At 54.9% G+C, this 25,582-nt stretch overlaps 1 protein-coding gene across 1 annotated transcript; it reads left to right on the top strand.

Moving 5' to 3' along the window:
* The first annotated feature begins 288 nt into the window (after positions 1–288).
* SLC13A2 (solute carrier family 13 member 2) lies at positions 289–23,711 on the top strand. Its single transcript, XM_012740816.2, has 12 exons — positions 289–470; positions 15,532–15,660; positions 16,438–16,574; positions 16,686–16,891; positions 17,419–17,599; positions 17,710–17,832; positions 19,537–19,755; positions 19,972–20,060; positions 20,343–20,464; positions 21,623–21,784; positions 22,395–22,532; positions 22,999–23,711. The coding sequence occupies exons 1-12, from the start codon at positions 369–371 to the stop codon at positions 23,167–23,169; spliced, it is 1,779 nt and encodes a 592-aa protein (XP_012596270.2). The 5' UTR covers positions 289–368; the 3' UTR covers positions 23,170–23,711.
* The last annotated feature ends 1,871 nt before the right edge of the window (positions 23,712–25,582 follow it).

The raw sequence follows: 25,582 nt of genomic DNA, 5'->3' as shown, positions 1-25,582 counted from the left end.
CAGGTGGGGAGCTCTCCAAGTGCCCTTCTTTCCCCAGCTCCTCCAGGGCTGCCCTCAGCAGCCTCTGCACACAGAAGGAGTTAACTCCGGGCTTAACTTCCTGGAGGAGCCTGAAGCTTTTATTTCTTGGTCTTCCCCCCCGCTCCCCCCTCCCTTCCTGATCTTTACTCCTCCAGCAGGTCCCTCCTCCTCACTCTCACCTCCTGGACTCCGAAAACACTCCGACTGCCAGAGTGGGTCAATGGTTAACGCTCCGTGGGCTTTAAATAAGCCTGCCCCCGCTACCTGCCGGCCGGGCTGCATCTTCGGTCCTTGCGTTCCCCAGTTCCCGCAGGCGGTGGCTCTGGCAGCCCTCGTTGGCCTGCACGATGGCCACCTGTTGGCAGGCCCTATGGGCCTATCGCTTCTACCTGATCGTGTTCTTCCTGCCCATTTTCCTGCTGCCTCTGCCTATCCTCGTCCCCAGTAAGGTAAGGACTTGGCGTTCTGAGCATAGATAACTCCGGGGACTAAAAGGGGGACTGTCTGGGCCAGGGTTGGGCATCCTTAGGACCCAGCATAACCTTCCTCATCCCCACTGACCTGGAAGTGAGGCTACAACCTCCTGGTCCTCTTGAGGGCTGAGGGTTAAGAGGCCAAAGGGGGCTCTTGCTTGGCACCCAGTAGTAGGAGCCCAGTGTGACTTGCTTAGTTGCACTTGGAACCTACTGCCTTGGGGACAGGAAGCCAGTTCCATGGGAGAGATGGGGTCGGCAGGTGGAGTTGATCTGCCTACGGGCTGGGCACACCCAGCCCTGGACTGCACTCAGTGAAGGACGAGAGGAGCTGGCTGAGGGCAGGGGAGGGCACGGCAAGGTTTGGAGAGGGATAGGAGAGTGGGAGAAAGCTGGCTTTGGGCAGGCAGTTTATGTCTTGTAAACAGAAAGAGAATGAGTTCACCTATGACCTCAAGGGCTAAGTCTCCTGAGGAGGAAGGGTGGGAATAGGAAAAGGGGACCCTGCCAATGGGCAGTGCAGAAACTATGCCCTGGGGGGAGGGGGAGCTGGGCCCGGCCAGGTGTCACTGCCCCTTCCTCTGCCCCCAGAAGAAGTCTTTCATTTATTTGAGCCCCTGCTGCCTGCCCTGAACCAGGCACCCGGTAATCTGTTTCCCCATCTTAAGAGGTAGGTCTGAGTGTCCCATTTTACAGAAGGGGAAAGTGAGGTTAAGTCATTTACCCAAAGTCCCAGAGCAGATCCCGGTCTTGTGGAGCTTGACTTAGACACTCTGGGGCCTCCCCCTCTGTAAGAGAAAGGACACAAAATTATGTATCTGAAATTAACTCGGGGCTTTGGGAAGGGTCTAGGAAGAGGGCCCTGAAGCTCCCGCGTCACAGTAAGTCTGTCTCTGGCAAATCACAGAGCTGGGAAGTGGCAGAGCTGGGCGTGTGTTCTGGCTCCAAAGCCTTTTGCCTCCTGAAGGCGGAAACAGAATCGTGGCCCTGGACCCACACCACACCCCTAAGAACTGTCCATCAAGCCATTTTCTTCCTTTTGTCACAGATAGGGAAATCAAAGCTGACTTTTTTTTTTTTTTTTTTTGAGACAGAGTCTCACTCTGTTGCCCAGGCTAGAGTGAGTGCCTTGGTGTCAGCCTAGCTCACAGCAACCTCAAACTCCTGGGCTCAAGCAATCCTCCTGCCTCAGCCTCCCGAGTAGCTGGGACTACAGGCATGCACCACCTTGCCCGGCTAATTTTTTTTCTATATATATTAGTTGGCCAATTAATTTCTTTCTATTTATAGTAGAGACAGGGTCTCGCCCTTGCTCAGGCTGGTTTCGAACTCCTGACCTCGAGCAATCTGCCCGCCTTGGCCTCCTAGAGTGCTAGGATTACAGGCGTGAGCCACTGCGCCCGGCCTCAAAGCAGACTTTTTGTTCATGGTGTCCCAAAAGGGTGAGGGACTGGGGTTGGTAGTGGCACAGCCCATGGGCCCCTGACACCCAGTGAGTGGAAAGGCCTGGCTGACCGTTGAGATGACCTTCATCTCGGGCTAAAGCCAGTGGCATCTCTGTGCTGGGGACCCATCAGAAGGGTTTTCAGACAGGCTGGGCAAGTGGATTAACACCAGGAGGGAAGCCAGACAGGGACTGTGATGTCCACTGTCCCCTACCTGCCACTTGGGGAATCACAGCCCAGAAAGATTCAGTAACTTGCCCAAGTCACACAGGAACACCTGGATCCGTGCTGGAAGCCATGCATCGTGGTGGGAGTGGCATGTGTTAGGAGCCCACGTCTTCCCTCTGTCTTGTCCGGCCCTCCCTCTGGCTCCTAGACACAACCCCATCCTGACTCCCGTCCTGCTGTGAGAGGCCAGCCCCTCTCTGCGACTTTGCTTCTGCAATTATCCTCTCTCTCTCCTGCGAGATCAGTCCTTCCCTCTCTGCCTTCTCTCTCCCGTCCGCATATGGAAATAAGGACCCTCCTTCAGTCCCACACCGGTATTGCCTTCTTTCTCTGCACATGCCCTCTCTCACACACAACAGAAAGCTTCAAGACATTGTCTACACCGCAAATGCACTTCTCCCCTTGGACAGCTCCCCTCCCTGCGACTCAGATCCCCATCTAGGTGCATGCGACCACCTCCCACCTCCCTCAACCCCTCAGCAGCATTTATCACAGTCTGTCACCCCGTCTTTGCCATGCTGTCTTTTCTTGGCTTTGGTGACACCTTCTCCTGGTTTTCCTCCCACCTTTCCTGGCTCCTCCATCTGACTCTGAAAGTTGAGGTCTTCCAGGGCCCCTCCTGCCCCCGGGGGACCTTATGCTGTCTCTGTAACCCCAGCCCTAACCTCTAAACTTGTGTTATCCAGCAAACACTGGCCACCTCCTGCCCGGGATATTTTCTTTGTATGCAGCGATCACATTCCCACGTCCTAATCAACACTCCGACTGCCCGTCGCCTCCAGTTGGCCCTTCCACTCTTACTCACCAAGAAATGCTTCCGCCATCTACCTTGTTGCACTAGCCCAAACCTCAGAGTTGTTCTTGGTTCCTCTCTTTCCTTCCTTTACACATGCACCAGTAGGTCTCGTTCACTCGGAATACTCGAGTGGAGTCACTCCCCACTCCCCACCCCTGCACCATCTCCCCGCTGCCATTTCCCACCTACCTCCCCGACCCCGCCAAGACCACGCTTCACCCAACAGCCAAGCACAGTCATCACCACGCTGCTTAAAACCCCACACTGGCTTCCTGTCAAACTTAGAATAAAACTCAAACTTCTTAGAGCAGCCCCAGGTCCCCAGGGCTCTGCCCCAGACCCCTCGGACTCTATCCACTATGCCCCACTTCTCACTCAGTCCTCAACAGCTGTCCTCTGCTCATCAGATTGCTCGTTCCCTGCCTGGACTGTCCCAGACACCCCCTTCTTATACTTTTTTTTTTTTTTTTTTTTTTTTTTTTGAGACAGAGTCTAGCTTTGTTGCCCAGGCTAGAGTGAATTCAGTGGCATCAGCCTAGCTCACAGCAACCTCAAACTCCAGGGCTCAAGCAATCCTTCTGCCTCAGCCTCCCGAGTAGCTAGGACTACAGGCATGTGCCACCATGCCCGGCTAATTTTTTCTATATATATTAGTTGGCCAGTTAATTTCTTTCTATTTATAGTAGAGATGGGGTCTTGTTCTTGCTCAGGCTGGTTTCGAACTCCTGACCTCGAGCAATCCGCCCGCCTCGGCCTCCCAGAGCCCTTTCTCATTCTTTAGTCTTCTGCTGAAATCCACCTCCTCTGCAAAGCCTTCTCTGACCAACCCCCTGCCATTCTTTGCTACATAGCCCTATTATTTTATTTACAGGACATGCACTATCTGAAACTGTTTACTTACTTTCTACTTTTTCTCTGACTTCCTACACTAGAATGCAGGCTCCATAAGAGAGAGAATTTTGTCTTTTTCCATACAAAATCTGCAGTGCTTGGTGCAAAGTAGATCCTCAAAAAATACTTGTCAAATGAAGGATGGAAGGAATGTGGGCAAAGAGGACCCTGTCCTGCATCCCTGTTGAATCTCTGCTCTCTGTGATGAATCTCCAAGCTTAGCTCCATGGCGCTGGCCCCCAAAGTGGGAAGGAGGAGCCCCAGAGTAGGCTCAGGTCTGTGTCTCCAATAACAGTACTGACATTTATCGAGAATATATTATGTGCTAGGCATTGCACCAAGCACTTCAAAGCATTAGCTCACTTATTTCTTCCAAAAGCCTATGTAGTACCATGAGGTTACTACTACCATCTCCATTTTACAGACATATAAACTGAGGCCCAGAGTGGGGAAGTAATTTGCTTAAACTCCCAACTACAAAAAAGTTTAGCCTGAAACCTGGTCTCAGGGTCTCTGCCTGAGGCTGTCCGGGGGTGGGGAGCAGGGGATGTCCTGTTGTGACCCACTTCTCAGGCCATCTTCATGTCCCTCCAGCCATCAGCCAGCACTTCCACCATGCTCCAGTCCAGCAAGTCTGCTGAGTCCTTTCTCTGTGCCAGAAGTTACTGGAAAGGAATACAGATGTTCTGTCCTCAAGTCGCTTACAGTCTAGAGGAAGAGATAGTATTTGCGCTAACACAGTGGTGTAGCCAGAAGCCTGCAGAGATCAGAGGAGGGAGACAATTCTTCCAGTTGAGTCAGGAGAGAATCTGAAGCAGGTGGCATCCGAGTTGGGCCTTGGAGGCTAGGTGAGATTTCAACAGTCGGAGGCATCAGCAGAACAGGTGAAGGGAACAGCAGGAGGAAAGGTGTAGGGGCTGGAAATAGTAGGGTATGTTGGAGGGATGGCAGCAGAACCCCTGAAACGCTAGTTACTCTCTGGTCGTCCCAGCAGATGGGGGCCAGTGAGGCCTGAAGTCTTCTCACTGTCCCCGTCCCTGCAGCCGGACATCAAAGAAGCACCATCAGGTGTGCCGGAAACCTTACACCCATCCATTCTTCATCCATCCATCCATTCATCCATCCATCCATCCATTCATCCATCCATCCATCCATTCATTCATCCATTCATTCATCCATTCATTCATTCATTCATCCATTCATTCATTCATTCATCCATTCATTCATCCATTCATCCATTCATCCATTCATCCATCCATTCATTCATCCATCCATTCATTCATCCATCCATTCATTCATCCATCCATCCATTCATTCATGTGTTAGTGAACACAGAACTCAGTGCTGTGTGGCAGGTACTATGTGTGTGGGGGGAGGATTTTCGGGAGCTTGCGTTCCTGGGGGTGGGAGGGATAGAGACACACAAAGAGCATGTGATGTGCTTTGCACGCCGTGAAAACGGTACAGCAGGCTGTGACTATGGCTTGGGGAGGGCTGCTGTAGATGGGGTGGTCAGGGAAGGCCACTGAGGAGGGCTATTTCCCTGGGACCAGAATGGCAAAGTCACTCAACGACCAGTCAGCCAAGCACAGCTCCGGGTGAAGCGCCGTCCAGGCGGGGCACGCAGCAATCGCAGAGGCCTGAGGACAGGAGTGAGCTCAGCTAGGGGAAGGGACGGAGGAGGCCAGTGTGGCTTCAGAGGCCTGAGTGAGGACAAGATTGCCTAAGTCAAGTTCAGAGATGAGGGGAGAGGTCAGCCCAACAAGGCCAGGGGGAGGAGCAAGGATTTTACGCTATAGCTGTTGAGGGGTAAATAATTTGCTCAGGGGTCAAACAGTGAGTAAGCTAGAGTCAAATTGCAGATGCCTCCTGCCACCCAAAGGGACCACCAGTAAAAACGGCCTCCCAGTGGGTCAATGGGAGCTCAGATGAAATCAATATTGTATTTGTTGTAAGGACAGAAGGCAGAACGTCCTGATCTGAATTTCCTGCACTCGTAACATACAAGAACATTGTGTATACGAGCACTTTAAAATCCGTGTAATTAAAATACCCTGAATGCAAGCCATTCCTGAAGCCCAAAGGCAGAGGAGGACTCAGATGATTCACTGTACGTGAGGACTGTACAAGGGATTTGGACCTCTGTTCTGGGGCCCGCCTCTGTCTTTCGAGACTTCTCGGCTCTCAGTGGAGATAGCAGAGTCCAGCCAACAAAACAGGGATTTTGAAACAGATGTGGGTTCAAGTCCGTTCTGCAGCGCGTACAGCCATGTGACCTGCCCGAGCCTGTCCACACCCTCTTGTCTCTAAGGGGCTCTTATAGAGACGGGGTAACCCACATACATAGAGCAACGGGAACCCCGGGCTCAGCACACACACGATCCCTTAGCCCCCGGCCTCTGGTAGAAATTCCTTGGCCCCTGGAAAACATAGGCTGGCCTTGGGCACTGTGTAGTGTCTCCATAGCTCTGTTCAAACAGGTGCTTGTCCTCCTGAGGGCCTCAGATGTTCCCATCTACAAATCAGGATGGAATGTCTTGTCACCCACCAGCGTGGTGAGCCGTGTCCCTAAGTGTAGCCCGCAGCACCGCCTGGGGCTGTGTGGAGTGGGGCTAGGTTTTCTAGCCTCTGGGGCTCCTGGAAGAAGGACTAGAAGAAGGAACCGGCTTCAAAGGGCATTCCAGGGGTGAGGAGAATGTTCCCCAATTGGGACTTTGCCCCCAGATTACTAAATCGTGCCCCCGCTTATCGGCACGTCCCAGGTGGAGCCCCGCAAGGGGAAAGGAAGGCAACGTCTTCGACAGCCCAGTTTCCAGGGCGCAATCCAGCAGGAGGCCCAGGGAATTGGACCCTCCAGCAGTGTGGGAGTCTCTGCGCACCGTCCTTCCGGCTGGTGGTTTGCTCCTTGGGGGACGCAGGCCTCACCCCGGCCCAAACTGTGATGTCAGGACTCTACCCCCAACTTTTTGTTCTCTCCGACACTCAGAAATCCACTGTCTTGTTTTGGTCTCTCAGAACACAAGATGATGCAACAAAGTCATTCACATTAAGATGCGCAAATACATGAAGATGACCCAAATGAGAACATGCAAGGGTAGGAAGAGAGTCAGCCGCTGCCACCTGCGTTTGGCAGCACCTCAAAGGCAGGCAGGAGGTGGGGGGTAGTTTTCGAGTGGACAAAAGAGAAGGTTTCCAGTGTGCCCGGACTGCAGGCAGTTGGGGGGAGGGGGAAAGCTGTAGGTGGCTCCCTAGAAGCCGGGCCCCCTGTGCAATTGGTCCCCCCTGTGCAATTGGTCCCCCCTGTGCAATTGGTCGGGGGAAGAGATTTGGCCTTTCTCGGGTTGGTCCTGAGTTGGAACTGGGAGTGTGGAGGGGGGCAGAAATGAGAGGAGTTGGCAGTCACTGAGCAATCTTGACCGCGTAAGACCCACGGCTGCAGAGGTTGTGGTCTGGCTTCCGGACTGGTTGCTGTAGAAGTTGCGAGATATATTTTTATACATGAACTGGCCATTGTCCCCTCAGTATATTCAGTCCTCAAAGGGATCCAGGCATCTGCCTATTATTCCTGGAAAGGGTTTTATCCCCCCAGCACGTTTTTCATATTTTTATTAGGTTTGGTTTTTTCTATTTTTGAGAAAAGATCTCACTGTATTGCCCAGGCGGGCCTCAAACTCCTGGGCTCAAGCAATTCTCCTACCTCAGCCTCCCAAGTAACTGGGACCACAGGCACGAGACCACTGGGCCTGGCACTTTTTCATATTTTAGTACTTTAGTATTATTGGTTTCCTTTGTAGTTCTATTTATTTTACTTAGTGCATTTACAAACCTTATTCTAAGGCATAGGAAGCCTTTGTCAGGCTGCCACGGGGATCCTGGTACAAAAAAAAGTGTAAGAACCCTTAAATCAGAGGTTTCCCTAAGTATATACAAACACTTGTGGGCCGGTCGCGGTGGCTCACGCCTGTAATCCTAGCACTCTGGGAGGCCGAGGCGGGCGGATTGCTCGAGGTCAGGAGTTGGAAACCAGCCTGAGCAAGAGCGGGACCCCGTCTCTACTATAAATAGAAATAAATTAATTGGCCAACTAATATATAGAGAAAAAATTAGCCGGGCATGGTGGCACATGCCTGTAGTCCCAGCTACTCGGGAGGCTGAGGCAGCAGGATCGCTTAAGCCCAGGAGTTTGAGGTTGCTGTGAGCTAGGCTGACGCCATGCCACTCATTCTAGCCTGGGCAACAAAGCGAGACTCTGTCTCAAAAAAAAACCCAAACACTTGTGTGCATAATATTTTAAATCACATATGGCAGTATCAGTGTCATCTTTCAATAAAACCCCAGCCTGACCATGCCCCTCTCTGTGCCTAAAACCCTTCAAGGGCCTCCTCTTTCACCCTTGTTTTCTGGATAAAGTCCTAGAGCCCTCTTAAGGCAGACGAGGCTCTTTCCGACATACACCCCTCCAAGAATGCGTCTTGATCTTCTATGCCTCATTCTGTTCCCTCTGTGCTCACTCCTCACCCCAGCCCCTTATGACCACTGATTGAACTCCTACTCCTCCCTCAGCACCCACTCAGCGTCCCCTCTCTGGACCAGCCCAGATAGAAGGAGGCTCAGGGAAGGGCCCCATCTCTGCCGGGCTCCCAGTTGCCTGGTCTCTTCCTTGCAGTGAGAGACCTTGGCAGGCTGCCACCTAGGGCCTCACCTTGTTCCCGAGGCACAAGAGCACCCACTGCCCACCCACAGCATGTCCACTGGCCAGGGGCAGAGGGGCAGTAGGAGTGGCCCACTATGTGCCAGCCATCCCCACCCCTGGGTTAACCTTCAATCTCCAGGAGGAAGACTGTGATACCTTTGAGACTAGGCCGGGCCGGGCCAGTAACGGGCAGAGGCCGTGATGCCCGCAGGTCCCACATCTGTCACGCACCCAGGGTCCAGAGCCTGCCCTGGACTCCCTGGCACCTTAATTTCCACGTGTGCCTCGTGCATCCACCCTGGCCCCCCCAGCAGCCCAGGATCACATGTCCCTCCCAGCACCACCCCTGCCATCTATCTGCTCACGGGGTTCAGTGCTTTAAAACGTATTCCTACATTGTCTCATCTGCCAGCCCTCCTCACCTGCACAGTAACCCAGCTGGGGGGGGGGGTGTTTCTTTTATTCCCACATGTAGACGAGGAAACTGCACAAAGGAGGGAAGCGTGTGTGCAGCTGGAAATGCTTGTGAGTTCCTACCAAAAAAGCCGAGAGAGGTTAGCTCACTTGCCCAAGGACACACAGCAATAAAGACGGGCCTCGGCAGGCCGGCTCTCTGATGCCTGGCTGTGCGCTTTCCCTTGTGAGCAAGCTGCCAGCCGTGGAGTTTGGAAGCCCCTGGGAGGGTTGATCTCTGAGGGCCAGAGCTGGGCCTGCCTTGTGTCTGTGTCCCTAGGGCCCACATGCGTCCACTCTGCTGTCCAGGTGCCAGGCACGCTGCTGGGGTGAGCAGAAACAGACCCGGACCCTGCTCCCGGACCTTGATCTGACAGCAAAGATTGATGCTCTTCGTTTAGCTCATAAAACTAAATGTTTAATTACAGACCGCGATGAGTGCTATGCAGAAGACACGCAGGGGCTCTGCCCCAGCCTGGAAGCCAGGGAGGCTTCCCTGAAAAAGGAATATTTGAACTGAGATCTCAAGATTGAGTAGACCTCAACTAAGCGAAATCGGGAGGGAAGAGAGGTCCAGAGAGAGGAATTTATGTGCAAAGGCACTGTGGCCAGAGGGAGGATGGAGTCTTTAAAGAACGCGAAGAGGGCGGGTGAGGCTGGAGCAGAGAGAGCAAGGAGGAGAGTGTTAAGACGTGAGGCACAGGCCAGACCTGAACTTAGGTTCCCGAGAGCAGTAGGAAGCCACTGAAGGGACATGAGCTGCATTTAGGCAAGCGTGTGTGTTGGGGCACAGGGGTGCAACTTAAACAAATTTGTGCCTTCAGGTCACTGGCTGCAGAAAGTAGACGGGATTTCAGGGGCAAGAGAGGACGCTGGGAGATGAATAAGGAGGCCTTTGCAGGAGTCTTGGTGACAGATGCTGGGGCTAGGACCGGGCGAGCAGTCCAGAGCTAGAGAGAAGTACACGGGAGCCCTTGAGGGGCAGAACCAGCAGGGCCGGGGGCCTGGCCAGAGAGGGCATTTGCGGAATGAGTGGCTGGTGAACAGTAGGAGGTCCAGGGTCTGCCCCCAACAGGGTTCCAATTGCAGGGACTGCTTGGAGGGTGGTGAAGGGTGACTTCCTTGGGGCGCAGGGGTGGCACCTGTGGGAAAGCAGGATTTCCACACCCAGGCCAGCACCAGCCAAAGAGTGACAGGCTAGAGTCACAGAGGAGAAGAGGCTTGGGCCCCGTCCTTAGGGGTTCATAAACAGAGAGAGAGAGGAGAGTCAATGCTACCGCCAAGTACAGAGCTGGGGAACGGCTACCCTGCTGGCCTGGAGAAGGAGGAGGTAGTGACTGAGGCATTAGCCACGAGGAGAACACACTTTCCTGCTGGTTTCTTTTTTCTTTTTTTTTTGAGACAGAGTCTCACTTTGTGGCCCAGGCTAGAGTGAATGTCGTGGTGTCAGCCTAGCTCACAGCAACCTCAAACTCCTGGGCTCAAGCAATCCTCTGCCTCAGCTTCCTGAGTAGCTGGGACTACAGGCACGCGCCACCATGCCCGGCTAATTTTTTCTATATATATTAGTTGGCCAATTAATTTCTTTCTATTTATAGTAGAGACGGGGTCCCGCTCTTGCTCAGGCTGGTTTCGAACTCCTGACCTCGAGCAATCCACCCGCCTCAGCCTCCCAGAGTGCTAGGATTACAGTGTGAGCCACCACACCCGGCCCCCCCCGGCCTTCCCTGCTGGTTTCTGAGCTCCAGGACGGGCTGCCTCAGACAGCGGTGCGGCCTAAGCCTTGCACAACGCCGCGTGTGCATGGTGGCCCCTGACTCGCACAGCGCAGCAGCCCTGGGGAGCTGCCAGTGGCTGGCATATAAGCCAGTTGGGTCCTGTGTCGTGGGCTGCCAGCTGAGCTTGGCCAGCTTAAGTTCCATAGAGCTGGGCTGCCAGGCAGAGAGTACTAGGGCGGCCCAAAAGGACAGGTCTGATCCCCAAATTGCCACTTCTAGAGCTGGGGATACTAACCGTGTAATCAGACACATTGTGGGCCCGAGGAGAAAGGGTCCCAAGGGCTCTGGCCTCAGGGAGTGCCCGACAGGCTGGCACCTGACCCAGGGGGCCTCTCGGAACACTAACAGCTGAACAACCTCGAACCCAGACCCTTTAAACTTCAACAAATGTCAACGCAATGCTAGGCCTCCCTGAGTCTCAGTTTTGCCTATCTCAGAGTGTTGTTTTGAAATGCACAAAATAAAATGCATGGGATTACAATGGAAACCAATTATTTTGAAATACAGTTATAAAAATATTTAAAAAAAATAAATTGCAATTCCAAAATATATGTGCTTCCGTATTAGTGTATTAAGCCAGATTGCCTGTTGGTAGAATAACTACCATAATTTCATGATAGTGATGGCTATAAACATTATGTTGAGGTATATCCTGAAATAACTGCAGCAACTGATCTGGGCACATCTCCAATATCTCATGGCCACCATCAACTGGCTGAGACAAAGTCACCAATAACACTGTTATGATTTTGTTGCCTATGTTCATAACCTTAGTTAAATTTTAGTGAATAGATGAAATAGTTTTCCTGTCTAGCTTCATATATCCTCGGAATTCCATGCCCTTGTTAAGAACACCACGATGCAGGACAAAGTCAGCAAGTCATGCTACAGCTTGACAGGCTGCCCAGGGGGTGGGATGAGGACACAGGGCCAAAGCCACCAGGGTTAGGGAAGGCTTCTGGATGGAACTTTGAGACAGATTTCGGGTTTTGATCTAGAGAAGGATCTGAAGAAGGGTCCCACATACTTAGCATACTTTCTTCTTTCTTTTTTTCTTTTCTTTCTCTTTCTTTCTTTCTTTCTTTCTTTCTTTCTTTCTTTCTTTCTTTCTTTCTTTCTTTCTTTCTTTCTTTCTTTCTTTTTTTTTTTTTGGCAGAGTCTCACTCCATTGCCCTGAGTATAGTGCTGTGGCATCAGCCTAGCTCACAGCAACCTCAAACTTCTGGGCTCAAGTGATCCTCCTGCCTCAGCGTCCTGAGTAGCTGGGGCTACAGGCGCACAATATGATGCCTGGCTAACTTTTCTATCTTTAGTAGAGATAAGGTCTCACTCTTGCTCAGGCTGGTCTGGAACTCCTGAGCTCAAGCAATCCTCCTGCCTCAGCCTCCCGGAGCGCTAGGATTACAGGTGTGAGCCAACCGTGCCCGGCCAGATCCTGCATACTTGTAAAGGGTGGGTGGCCCATATATTAACACACTGGAGCTCGAAGAGGCAGGTTTGATTAACAAATCTCTTTGGAATAGGGAAATAGGGTCTTAAATGTGAAGCAACTTGGCCAGGTGCACTGGTTTATGCCTGTAATCTCAGCAGTTTGGGAGGCTGAGCGGGGAGGATTGCTTGAGGCCAGGAGTTTGAGACCAGTCTGGACAACACAGTGAGACCCTGTCTCTACAAATAAAAGAAAGAAAGAAAAAATAGCCAGGCGTGGTGGCATGTACCTTTACTCTTAGCTACTTGGGGGGCTGACAAAAAAATTAAATTAAAAATTTAAAAATGTATCTCCAGACAGACAACTGACATGCAAAAAGAATAAAAAACAAACAAAAAGTAAAATTTAAAAATGTGAAGCAACTTGACAGAGCCAGGCAACAGGAGGTGGCAGGCCCTAAGCAAAATAGTTCTGTTTTTTTTTGTTGTTGTTTTTTTTTCGAGACAGAGTCTCGCTTTGTTGCCCAGGCTAGAGTGAGTGCCGTGGCGTCAGCCTAGCTCACAGCAACCTAAAACTCCTGGGCTCAAGCGATCCTGCTGCCTCAGCCTCCTGAGTAGCTGGGACTACAGGCATGCGCCACCATGCCCAGCTAATTTTTTCTATATGTATTAGTTGGCCAATTAATTTCTTTCTATTTATAGTAGAGACGGGGTCTCGCTCTTGCTCAGGCTGGTTTCGAACTCCTGACCTCGAGCGATCCACCCGCCTCGGCCTCCTAGAGTGCTAGGATTACAGGCGTGAGCCACCGCGCCTGGCCAACAGTTCTGTTTTGATTCAGAGCTCATACCCCCTGCACCCCACATGGTCACAGGGAGCCGAGACTGAGGACACCCTCAAATGCAAGGGTTAAGCTCAGTGTGGAAGGTGAAAGCCAGGAAGACAGCCCGGCTTCTCCACTGACTATTTGTGTGGCTTTGAGATGTTTATGCAATGTATTTGAGATGTTTATGCAATGTATTTGAGATGTTTATGCAATGTATTTGCACCTTTCTTTTTCCATCGGTGAAATGGGGACAATAGCCATTACCTCACAGAGCAACTAAATGCAATGACAGAAAACACTAGAAGGACACACGGCACGATGCCTTGCACGGTGTAGTCCCTAAGATCCCTCCTCGGAGCTTTCTTCTTGAATCTGCAGAGTGATTCCGCCCCAGCCCCCCTTCTTGTCTCTGGTCAGAGAGTTCTGGGTGGGTAGGGTAGGGGACACGGGGTCCAGAGGGGCTGGTCTGCCCTTAGCCCGAGGGGAGGGTAACTGGCCGTTCAATCCCTGCAGCTGAGGAAACACCAGCATCAGCAGAATCCTGCGGGGTGGGGGCGGGAGCAGGGGCCAATGAGTTTATGTCCAGAGTGAGGAGAAGGGGCAGAGCCTTAGTGGAAAGAGAGCTCGGCGTCAGACAGAGTTGGCAGGGCTGTGTGCAGTTGTGTAGGCTGCACACTGCACGACCCCAAGGGCCCCATTTACGTAGAGGACAAGGGGAATGCTCTTGGGTAGCACTTGGAGTTACACAATCCAGCCAGGCTCTGCCACTCCCTTGTTCCGGAACCTTGAGCAAGCCACTTACCCTCTGAGCCCATCTGTAAGGTGGGATCACCACGCCCACCTTAATGGCTGTTCTGTTTTCCTGTAACAAAAATGATAACAGGGCCAGGCGTCGTGGCTCACGCCTATAATCCTAGCACTCTGGGAGGCTGAGGCGGGCGGATCACTCAAGGTCAGGAGTTCAAAACCAGCCTGAGCAAGAGTGAGACTAAAAAAAAATAGAAAGAAATTAATTGGCCTTGCACTGTTCTAATAAACTTCAGGAGACTAAAAAAAAAAAAAAGTTAAATATAAAAATAAGAATTTAAATTCAATATAAAATAAAATTTAAAAGAAGAAATCAATTGGCCAACTAAAAATATATAGAAAAAATTAGCCGGGCATGGTGGTGCATGCCTGTAGTCCCAGCTACTCAGGAGGCTGAGGCAGAAGGATTGTTTGAGGCCAGGAGTTTGAGGTTGCTGTGAGCTAGGCTGACGCCACGGCACTCTAGCCCAGGCAACAGAGTGAGACTCTGTCTCAGAAAAAGAAAAAAAAAATGATAACAGTAAGAATTGCTCTATAAACAGCAGCTTCCTCTTCCCCCAGGCCACTCCTGCTCCTACCCCTGGGGACTCGGGCGGAGCTTTAGGGCACTGTGGGTGTGAAGTCTTAAGGGGTGAGCCCAGCCTGCACTAGGTGGAGAGAATGAGAAGGGCAGGGCAACTGGGACAGGTGGGGGCCACAGGCCCCAGTGTCCAGCTAGCCCCAGCGAGCAGCCCCTTCCTCTCGCAAACAAAGAGAGGGCAGGCACCAGCCCCTGGAGGGCCTCCCATGCGGATGCAGGAGACTTTCTCCTGGAGGCCTCCTGGCTAATAATTCCCCAGCCCTGGGCGAGGCTCTGTCAAGGAGGGTGGGTTCCTGCCAGGTCCCCTCCCAGGCCTGAGGCTCCTCTCGACTTGGGGGCCTCGTGAGGGAAAAGGGTGCTTTGGAACAAAGACTCACAAGAAAATGACGCAAGGTTGCCCGGCAATTCCCTGCTCAGGACGGGGATGCAGGACATTTTCCGGCAGTTTATGATGTAAATGGGGCCTCTGGGGTTGTGCCATGGCAGCCAGACCAGGATCGCTGGGAAAGAGATCCTCCACTGTTCCCATAGCTTTTCAGTGATTCATTCACTCAGGCAGGGTTCCTTCCAAAACCTGCTTGGGTCCTGAGTCTAAGAATCCAGATGCCACAAAAATGACTGTGTCCTCGTGGAGCTCACCTCGTAGCAGAGGGAACAGACACGAAATAGCCATACAAATAAATACATTCTTACAGGCTGAGATAAGAGCCAGGGAGGGCCAGGGTGCTGGGCAGGGGTCCACACTGCCTGGGTCCCACTCCTTCCTCTGGCAGCCCCTATCTCATCTCTGGATCCCCACCTGGGCCCCCTGCAATCCCCTTGGGCTGGCCGGGGACTGACAGCCAACTGCAGGCTCTCCAGTATGGCTGGCTTATAATGTCCAGGCTCTCCAAGGTCAAAGACAAGGTGATGAGTGCCTTGCTTTGGTTTTTAATTCCAATTTGAAAAGAGACCTTGGACTTGGGAATTGATGACTGTGGGTTTCACAAACTCTCCCCAGGCTGTTACAAATGGCCTGGTTTCTCTGGGGGGAGGGGAGGGCCAGGAGGTGGCGTGACTCTGGGACACAGGCCTGCCCCCTCTGACAGCTCTGCTGCTGACCTCCCCCCTGCAGGAGGCCTACTGTGCCTACACCATCATCCTCATGGCGCTCTTCTGGTGCACCGAGGCCCTGCCCCTGGCCGTCACCGCACTCTTCCCCCTCTTCATGTTCCCCATGATGGGCATAATGGACGCCTCTGAGGTGAGCCCCCATCCGCAGCAGAAAGGGTTCCTGAGGGTGGGGTGTCTTCCCGTGGATGCTGGTGACCAAGGAAGCCGCATGACAGGCAGGGCGCATGGAAGAGGGGTCCCTGCCTCAGCTTGGAGAGAGCACAGAGGGGAAAAGGCAGCTAGAAATGGGAAGTGCGGGCTGCTGTTGAGAGTGCGTTCAAAGTGAAAGTGATGAACCTCAGGCCGGGGAGGTGGAAGGCTTTAGGGTACTGTGGGTGTGACCTGGGACCCAGAAAGAGGGCCCTGAAGGCCGGCTAAAGAGCGCCTGTGCTTCTAGACCAGTGGCTCTTGGACTTGAATGAGCATGAGAATCAGCTGGAGGGTTTTCACGGGCGCTGGGCCCTGCCCGGAGTTTCCGATTCAGGAGACCTGCAGCGGGGCCCGAGCAGCTCGTCCCTGACAAGTCCCAGGTGATGCCGAGGATGCTGGCCCAGGGACCACACTTTGAGAACTGCTGCTCTAGTTTCTAGAAACAGCACTAAATTATCCATCTCCCAGTCTATGGCTTGAAACATGAATTTGGAATCAGGTTAGATTATCCCCCGATCATTCCCAAGCAGAGAGAGACCTGAGTTTGGCAAGAAGAGGGGAGCTTGGTTAATATTAAGTGGCAGAGAATCCAAAGATTATTCCCATTAGGTTCCGAGTGCCAGTTTGTGGGAATGTCAGTGGCTGCGCCCCACATGCCCAGAGGCGCAATGGGAGGCCCAGGGTCTTCCTGCCTCTCAGCAGTGTCCCTGCCTGCCAGGTCTGCATTGAGTACCTTTCGGACTCCAACATCCTGTTTGTCGGGGGCCTGATGGTGGCCATCGCGGTGGAGCACTGGAACCTGCACAAACGCATCGCCCTCCGCGCGCTCCTCATCATCGGGGTCCGGCCTGCCCTGTGAGTTCCCATGAGCCAGGGTGGGAGAACCTGGAGTGGGGTGACCTTCGGGGGATGCAGTCCCTGGAGGAAGGCTGGAGCCACCGTGTGTCCATCTGCCCGCCTCTATAGGCTGATCCTGGGCTTCATGATGGTCACCGCCTTCCTGTCCATGTGGATCAGCAACACGGCCACCACGGCCATGATGGTGCCCATTGCGCACGCCGTCCTGAAGCAGCTGCACAGCGCAAAAGCCAGCGGGGACCTCGAGGAGGGCAGAGAAAACCCCACCTTCGAGCTCCAGGAACAAAGTCCCCAGAAGGAGGTGACCAAGCCTGGTGAGAAAGACAAGACCCCAACCCCTTGGCTCCTGGGGTGGACCAGAGGGGTGGTCTGTTTTGAGGGGTGGTCATCTTGGACCCTTTTGGGAGAGAAGAAAGAGGCAGGAAGTATAGGGACCAACTTGTTCCAGTTTATCCAGGACTTCCCATGTGCTGGGGATCCCCTCAGTCCTGGGACAGCTGAGTGCTTGGTCGGCCCAGCAAGAAGAGGGCTGGAGTCTAGGTGGGCAGTCAGGGCTCTAGGCTCCATTCTTCCTGTGTGCTTTGGATACTCCTCTTCCCTTCTCTGTGCCTCAGTTTCCCTATCTCAAGAGAGAGGTTGGACCAGATGGTGTCTGAAGGTGCTCCCAGCCTGAGACTCGGGGGGGGGCAGTGCCGGGCCCACTCCGACCTGGACACAGCCCCTGTCCTCCTCCCAGCCCAGGTCTGGGCTGTTCATGGATAAAGTGCCCTGGAGGCCATGGAGCCAGCCCCAGCCACGTTCCCTGGAGCCTGCCCTCACCTGAGCTCTCCCTCGTTCCCAGATAACACAGAGGTCCTCCCTGTCCCACCTGCTTCTTCGGGGCCAAGGGCTCATCTAACCCAGGAGCAGATCCGCTTCACCCAGGGCATGAGCCTGTGTGTGTGCTACGCAGCCAGCATCGGCGGCATCGCCACGCTGACCGGCACCACGCCCAACCTGGTGCTACAAGGCCAGGTCAACTCGTGAGTGCCGAGGGGTGGGCGTGCTGTGGGGTCTGCACTCTCGCCGGGAGGCGAATGGGGCTGGGAAGCTGCAGGGGCAATGTCACACAGCAGCCCACGTCCCCCTCCAGGCTCTTCCCCGAGAACGGCAACATGGTGAACTTCGCCTCTTGGTTTGGCTTTGCCTTCCCCACCATGGTCATCTTGCTGCTGCTGGCCTGGCTGTGGCTGCAGGTCCTCTTCCTGGGCTTCAAGTAAGTGGCAATGTAGGTGAGAGAAGCCCAGGTCCCTGCCCCTACCCCTGGGAGCTTCCGGTTGGGTCAGAGGTGGGAAGTGATACAATCACCACCTCAGTGAGACGGCCTCTCCCGCCTAGGGCCCCTCTGTGCTCCTGGACTCCCATTTGAGGAAATTACTGGATGGAGAGTACTACCCCGTTTAGCAGACAAGCCAACTGAGGCTTGCGGAGTGGAACACAGCTAGATTTGTCAGTGGTGGGATTGAAAACCAGGCCAGTCCCCTTCCCATCCTGCTCCACGGCCCTTTGGCAAGTACTTAAGGAGCACGCACTGAACATGGTCAGTTCCTACAGCGTGCTGGGCTCTGAGAGTACTAGAAGGCGTTAGGCATAGTCCCTGTCCTTGTAGCCCATCTGATGGGTGATGATATGGTGAGGACCGTGACAGAAGGAAGCCTGGGTGCTGCAGGAGCCCAGAGGTTGGAGTGCCTAGTTCAGCCCAGAATAGTGGGGATTCCAGAAGGCCCTTGGAGGAGATAATGCCTCAGCTGAATCTTGTAGGATCAGAAGTCAGCCAGGTAGAGAAGAGGGTATAGGCATTTCAAGCTTGCACAAAGTACAGAGGCAAGAAAGAACACGATGTGTTTGGGGGAACTTGAGTTCTGTGGGGCTGAAACACAAAGAGCAAAAAGCATCATCAGGACGTGAAGCTGGAGGAGCAAGCAGGGGGAGACTATGGAGGACCCTGTGTGCTACATAAAGAGTTTGAACCTTGTTTTTGAGGCCAAGAACAGTAAATAGGTTTCATTTCTACTTCCAACCCTGGGTTACTGTTTGGAGCTCTTTGGAGTTGAAAACCATGGGAGACCCTGCTAAGACTCAGTTGGAATTCAGTCTGTGATTGATTAGTGATGTCTGCAGTGAGTATAGGATAGAAGTGATGGTATGAGTGTTACTGTGGTATGAGTTGTAATTTGCTCTTCCTGCCCAGGCACTGGGGAGCCATTGAAAGTTTTTAAGCATTGTTGCTGCACTTTGGAAAATTCACTTGGACAAATGCAAGGAGGCTGGATTAAGGCTTGGTGGGAGCTGGTAGAAGGCAAGGTGGTAGTCAAAGAGATCAGCACAGTGCCAGGAACCACGGGGAAGTCAAAGACGTGTGAAGCACGGTCTTTGCCCTCGAGGAACTCACGGTCCAGCAGAGAAGTTGGGATTTACGCAAGGGAAAAGTTATATGTCAACACGAGTTAAGTAAGCAGCACTTACTAGCTAGACAAGTGGGCTGCAGCCTCCTGTGCCTCTGAGGACAATGCAGGGGGTGCTCAGGCTGGTAGGGGATACCCAGAAGCAGAGAGAGGAGAGAACGGAGGATTTCCTGAAAGGCTGCTGGAGGAGGAGAGCTGTGATTCAGAGTCTGAAGGGGGCATGGCGTTGGGCTGCTAGGTCCTCCTCATCCTGGGCAAGGGAGGGCTCTGCACCATAGAACGCTTGAAGGGAAGGGGCCCAGTGGGGTAGATACAGCAGGGGCTGATGAGCAAGGGGCATGCCCCCCATTAGTCTCCCACTACTCCTCCAGAACCTGGGGGTGTCCAGGGCCTCAGTGCAGCGACTCTGCAATGCCCGCTGAGGGCCTCAGTCTTTACATCACGGGCACTCATGGGCACCTTGCTCCCTGCCTGGTGCAGGCCCCTCATGACCTGCCCTGCCTTTCTGCCTGCAGCTTCCGGAAGAACTTTGGCTTTGGGGAAGAGGCGCAGGAGAAAAAGCAAGCCGCCTTCCGCGTCATCCAGACAGAGCACAAGCTGCTGGGCCCCATGACCTTTGCGGAAAAGGCTGTCACTGTGTTCTTTATCCTCCTGGTGCTGCTCTGGTTCACCCGGGAGCCGGGCTTTTTCCCTGGCTGGGGCAACCTGGCTTTTCCCAATGCCAAGGGTGAAAGGTGAGAATTGCCAGGGAAGAGAGGAGGACACATCTGGTGCTCACTCACTTGGCTGGGGAGGAGAGTGGGGAGCAGGGCCCCAGTGCAGAACAGGAGGTAACACTTTCGGGGGGCTCCCCAGGATGTCTATGGGAGGGGATCTTCTCCACCACCCTCCACCCTGCAGCCCTGAGCAGCCCTGAGCCACTAAGCCTGCCCTCCCTGCCCCACCCACAGCATGGTGTCTGATGGGACAGTGGCCATCTTCATCGGCACAATTTTGTTCATCATGCCCTCCAACTTCCCAGGGCTGACCCAGAACCCAGGTAAGCACCTGGGCTGGCGCAGGGAAGGGTCTCCAGCAGCTCCTGCCTTCAGGCATGTAATGTACCTTCCACCGCACTTGGCAGGAGGACACAAAGGCCAGAGACGTTGGAGTGACTTGCCAAGGGTGCAGGGTCTCAGGGACAAAGCTGGGATGTTGCAGAACTGAGGGTCCCCCTCTGCATGGTTGAGCTCTGACAGGGACCGATACAGGGAGCCACCAAGTGGAGGGGTGGAAAGGCCTGTCTGCTCTTGGTGACCATCCTTCTCTGCTTGGGGAACAGAAAACCCCGGGGAGCTGAAGGCCCCGCCTGCCCTCCTCAGCTGGAAGGTGGTGAATAAGAAGATGCCCTGGAACATTTTGTTATTGCTGGGTGGTGGCTTTGCCCTGGCCAAGGGCAGTGAGGTGAGAGACACCCCCACTCCTCCGCCCACTCCCCAGCCTGTTCGTGGGAGACCCCATGGCAGGGAAAGAGGGGGCCCTGCTTCTATCCCACAGAGGGGAGGCCTGAACCCCACCATTTAGGGCACCCCCTCCCCCACCGTGGGCAGAGCCTTTGCTGCAGCTACCAGGCCTAGGTTAGAGCCCTTTCCGAGGAAGGAGGAAGAAACACAAGCCCTAGGGACCTCTTCCTAGGGGGGCTTCTCTGGCGGGCAAGGCCTGTTCTCAGCGAGGAGTCCCATCCCACGCCAGCCCCTCACCCACTGCCAGACAGAGAATGCGCAGTAGCTTCAGCAGCTGAGTAGCTGGCGCTGGGTCGACTTGGTCTGCCAGCTGCAGCCACCAGGGGGCACCATGATCACAGCCCCAGCCAGGCTCTGGGGACCAGCATGTCTTTCCCAGAGCCTCCACCCAAATAAGAGAAAGGCCTGAAACTGCACCCTGGGCCTCAGTGTTCCAGCTGAGCCCATTCACTGCAGGGACAGGAGGCAGGGATTGGCGCAGGGAACTCCTGCGTCTGTGGTACGTTCTTCCACTGACCGCCAAGCGCTGTGCCAGGGGCCAGCAGCCTTGAGCCAGATCCAATCCCATCTCCCTGGGGCTTAGAGCCTGGCATCACAGACGTGGGCAGGGCAAGACCTCGGAGCTCTTCTGACCCTTCGGACTGCCCCCATCCTCCCTCAGCCTCCTCCCAGCCTCTATAGGGCCCTTTCCCCACTCTTCCCCCCACCAGGAGCAAGGTCCCCTCTGCCCCAGCCCACTGGGCTGGAGGGGACAGGGAGAGGGCTAAGGTTGTCCAGAGACTTCCCGAGAAAGATCGGGAAGGCAGTGGAAAATGGGGTCAAAGGTGTTTACTGCCACCAAGCCCCAGGTTTCCCAAGAAGGCCCTTTGGTCCCCTGTCCTAACTTCTCATCTGACCCTCCTCCCCACACCCAGCTGTTCTTCAAGGGCAGGAAAGGGGACCCCTTTGTCCTTGCTGGGTCCTGTCTCCCCTTCAGAGCTGCCTTTGACTCTGAAGACTAGGGAGGTGTGGGCAGGAGCCGGACCCCCCCAGAGCCTCCGCAAAGGACTCTGGGCCCAGAAGGCCTCACTTCTCACATGCCACCTGCCTCTGCCCACAGGAATCAGGCCTATCAAAGTGGCTGGGGAGCAAGCTAACCCCACTGGAGAGTGTGCCACCTCCTGCCATTTCCATCATCCTCTGCCTCCTGGTTGCTGTCTTCACCGAGTGTACTAGCAATGTGGCCACCACCACACTCTTCCTGCCCATCCTGGCCTCCATGGTGAGCTAGCCCTGCAGAAACACCTCCTCCAGGCAGCCCTCCTGCCTTCTCCCACCAGGGGTTCTCCCTGCCTGCTGGGCAGAGTGACCTGCCTTTGCACCTCGTTTTCTCCTGGAGAGGACCCCTGAGCCTCCACTTTTATCTAGGCTCTTGAGCTGCCTTAGGCCCTGAGGCACTCTGGCCCCTGACTCACCCCACCCTTGTGACGTCATCCCTTGAGTATCCTGATGGGGCTTGCTGGTGGCCTCACCCACCTCCCCACCCCAGTCCCTGCTCTGGTCATTCCTGAGGTGACGGGGTGAAATTGCTCCCCAAAGCGTCCCCAGCCCCTTCCTCCCCAAGTGCGTTCCTGCTGCCTTTGATGACATCCCTGGAGCCCCTTTGAGATCCGTTTTATGGGCCCCTCCCCTCGCCACACCCCACAAGGCAGGGCGGCACACTCATTCCCTCCAGGGAGGTCAAGGGGCCCTTCCCAGGTCACCCTGCACCTCTGGCAGACATGGTGGGTTCATGACCAGAGAGCGTGTTGGGGGCAGGGGTTGTCCCCCAGAGAGGGGAAGCAGGAGACTTGGGGCCCAGAGTCAGCTCTGTCCCCCTGTCTCCCGCGCAGGCTCAGGCCATCTGCCTGCACCCTCTCTACGTCATGCTCCCCTGCACTCTGGCTTCCTCCCTGGCCTTCATGCTGCCTGTGGCCACCCCACCCAACGCCATCGTCTTCTCTTTTGGGGACCTCAAAGTGTCTGACATGGTGAGTGGCAGGGAGGCCTGAATGCCTCGGTCCTCCTTCCTGCTCTGTCTTCCCAGCTTGGTAGCTTAAAGCCACTGAGATTCTCAGAGTGGAGACTGGGCCCTGTCTAGGGTGAGTGTACAGTGGGGGCGGTGGGGACATGATCCCCCAGTTGTAGCGTCTTTAGGCCTTGACAGCCCCGGCCACGTGAGAGGGAAGGAAGGAGGCGAGGAACATGGGGAAGGCTCTGAGGTGCCAGCCACCCACCCTCAGGGAGAACAAAGCCCAGGGCCCTAGAAGCTCATGGGGAATGCCCCTTTCTTCCTGTGAGCATGGGGAGGACAGCAGGGGCCAAGGCATCGGCTAGTGCTGCAGGTTGGACCAGAGGGAGGACTTCCCAGGGGGGCATATCGCTAATGGAAGGGCCCCCGGAACACCTGAGGGATGGGAACTGGCCCAGCTCAGCCTCTGACTGTCCTCACGCCAGGCCCGGGCGGGGTTCCTGCTCAACATCATCGGGGTGCTGGTCATCGCACTGGCCATGAACAGCTGGAGCTCCTCCATCTTCAGCCTGGACACCTTCCCCTCCTGGGCCCACTCCAACAGCACGACCCACTGCCTGCACAGCCCGGCCAACTCCACCACGGCGGCTCCCTAGACCGGGGCATGGCTTGGCCAGGCACAGGAAGACCCGCCCCATTCCCACTGCTCTGAGCTGGGAGGGGACACCCCCAGCTCTGAGCTCTGGGCCAAATGCTGAGAGAAAGGCACATATGTATGTAATCGCCTGTGTGTGGGTGAGGAAGGTGTGTATGCTCAGTCTCCTGTGTGTCGGAGGAAAATATGTGTGCGTGTGCATACGTATGCATGTATGTGAGGATGGTGTGAGGATGTGGGGGGGGGTTGTGCGCGTGCACGCGATCCTAGGTGTGTATGCTTGACAGTGCACATGTGCGCGTTCACACACGATACAACACGCCCTCTCTGGTACCCCAGGTCTTTGTCTTCCCATCTTAGTGACCAGACCCTTTTGCACTGTATTTATTGAAACTCAGGCTTGCAGTGGCCTGGGAGGAGGGCCTACCAGTGGTTGCCATGGGAACAGCCCCTGGACTGGCCCAGCGTACTGAGGTCTCCCCAGCCTCTCTGGGTTTGGGGGAGGGTTCAAATATTAGTCACATTAAAGTCTTTTTCAGTAGAGTCTGGGATGGTTTTTTATAGCACTCTCCAGGGCTAGTCCACAACATGGTTCAGGCCCCAGGTTGGGAGGTACAGCAGGAGGGGGTCTGGCGTCTGTCCTGCATGGCAGCCTCCTTGGCACCCCTCCCACCCAAGGGAGAAGATAATGGTCAGACGCTCGTGCCAAGGCCCATCGGAGTGGGCGCAGCCACCCGGGGAAAGCAGCACTGACATCACTGGGGCTGGCTAATTGGGAGCTGCCAGTCCCTGCGTGTCTTTGGGAAAACCGGCCTCCCCGTTCCCAGAGCAGTTCCCTGGGCATTTACATAAAACCCTCTGCCCCTGCCAATTCCTCACCGACCCTTCCTCCATCTGGAAAAACAGGTCCCACCAGAATAGAAGAGGGAGGCTGACCCATGCTGGGTGCCCACAGAGATGGACCCTCACCCAGAATGGCAGCCTGCAGCAAGAAGGATACCGGTTAGACTCACAGGAACAGGCTCAAAACTGGCATGGCCTTCAGAGTCCAGGACCAGACAACTTAGGATGATTCTGCCTCCCTACTCCACCTCTACCCCTCCTCCCCAAACCCTCCCCACTCTCATGGACTCCAGAGTTTTCGTTTATCTAGCAAGGTGGACGTGGGGGTGGGGAACAATGATATCACATTCAGCATCCGTTCTGGGAGCTCAACAGCCCTTCCCGGCTGGAAATTCATCGCCGTGTCTATCCTAAGTCCCTCTCACTGTGACAGCGGCAAGAAAGCCTTGAGTCGTCTAGAGGGAAGTTTCCTAGAGTCTCATCCCGTTCCCGCCTGCTACAGTGGGTGAGAAGAGAGATTTACCACCACCTGATGCCTGCATGAAAAGGGGGCTGAGCTGCGAGGGGAGGAAACCTTTCAAACCTTTCTGCATCCCCCTGGGCTGGGCTTGCTCGGTGCTCCCAGAGCTGGGGCTCGGTGGGGAGCGTAGATAGGAGGGGGCTACTGCGCAGGGGAGAACACGGCTGTCCCCAGGGGACAGGGGATCCTGACAGGACACGCCAGACAGTCAGGAGAGTGAGGAGTGTCAGGCGAGCGGCTCCGCCCCCACCCGGCCCCCCAGGCTGGCATTCCTCACTCATGAGCACAGTCATAAATCACAGCTCCCACCCAGACCCACACTAGGAGCCCCCCAGCCAAAGCCCCAGGTGACAGTCCTCCCATTGGGAGCGGGCTGGCTGCAGAGGGGTGGGGGTCTCCCATGGCTTACCCATAATGCAATGGGTCCCCGGGAGCAGCCCCATCTGCAAGGAGGACCCTCTGCTACTACTTGCTTCTGGCCCCTGCTTGGGTACCTGCCGTCCAGCCCTGGCTGGGGACAGCAGGGTGTGCTTCTGAGGGTGTGCGTGCCCTGCCCACTGTTCTCACTTCCACTTGCCCTGCAGTCCTGCTCAGAGAGGGCCAGGTGTGGATGGAGGTCACACAGCAGTCCCAGCAAGTGAGGACTGGGCTTGCCCTCCCTTCTCAGGGGAAGGAGGTGGACATAAGCTGGCCCGATGGTTGAAGGGTCGGCCGTGGTGGGTGCCCTGGCAGAGCCAAGCCTCCCCCAGATGCTCAGACACCACCCTCCTCAGCAGGCAGGAGGATGGACAGGTGGCAGGCGGCACCTGTGGCCTAATCACCATCATTAGCTGGGCAATAAAGCGGCACGGACGGGCCAGCCTTGAAGGAAGGGCCTGTCGGCCGGGTTGGTACAGGCAACCCGGCGGCTCGGCTCCTCCTGCACACACTCTGGGCTGCAGCAGGTGGATGGGGCGCTGCTGGGACTGGGGTCTGCTCAGGCCCCATACCCCTTCATCAGTGGCCTCCGGGAAAGTAGCAAGGGGCTTTGGGTGTCTCCTACCAGCCGACC

This window comes from Microcebus murinus, chromosome 18, assembly GCF_040939455.1.
Source record: "Microcebus murinus isolate Inina chromosome 18, M.murinus_Inina_mat1.0, whole genome shotgun sequence".
NCBI lineage: Eukaryota > Metazoa > Chordata > Mammalia > Primates > Cheirogaleidae > Microcebus > Microcebus murinus.
This window is presented reverse-complemented; position numbering and strand designations above follow the sequence as displayed.

What these genes read in the sequence shown, in the direction of transcription:
- SLC13A2 (XM_012740816.2), top strand. Translation starts at nt 369, where the DNA reads ATGGCCACCTGTTGGCAGGCCCTATGGGCCTATCGCTTCTACCTGATC. An exon ending in CTATCCTCGTCCCCAGTAAG is followed by an intron (nt 471 to 15,531) that starts GTAAGGACTTGG and finishes TCCCCCCTGCAG; the next exon opens with GAGGCCTACTGTGCCTACAC. An exon ending in GTCCTCTTCCTGGGCTTCAA is followed by an intron (nt 17,833 to 19,536) that starts GTAAGTGGCAAT and finishes TTCTGCCTGCAG; the next exon opens with CTTCCGGAAGAACTTTGGCT.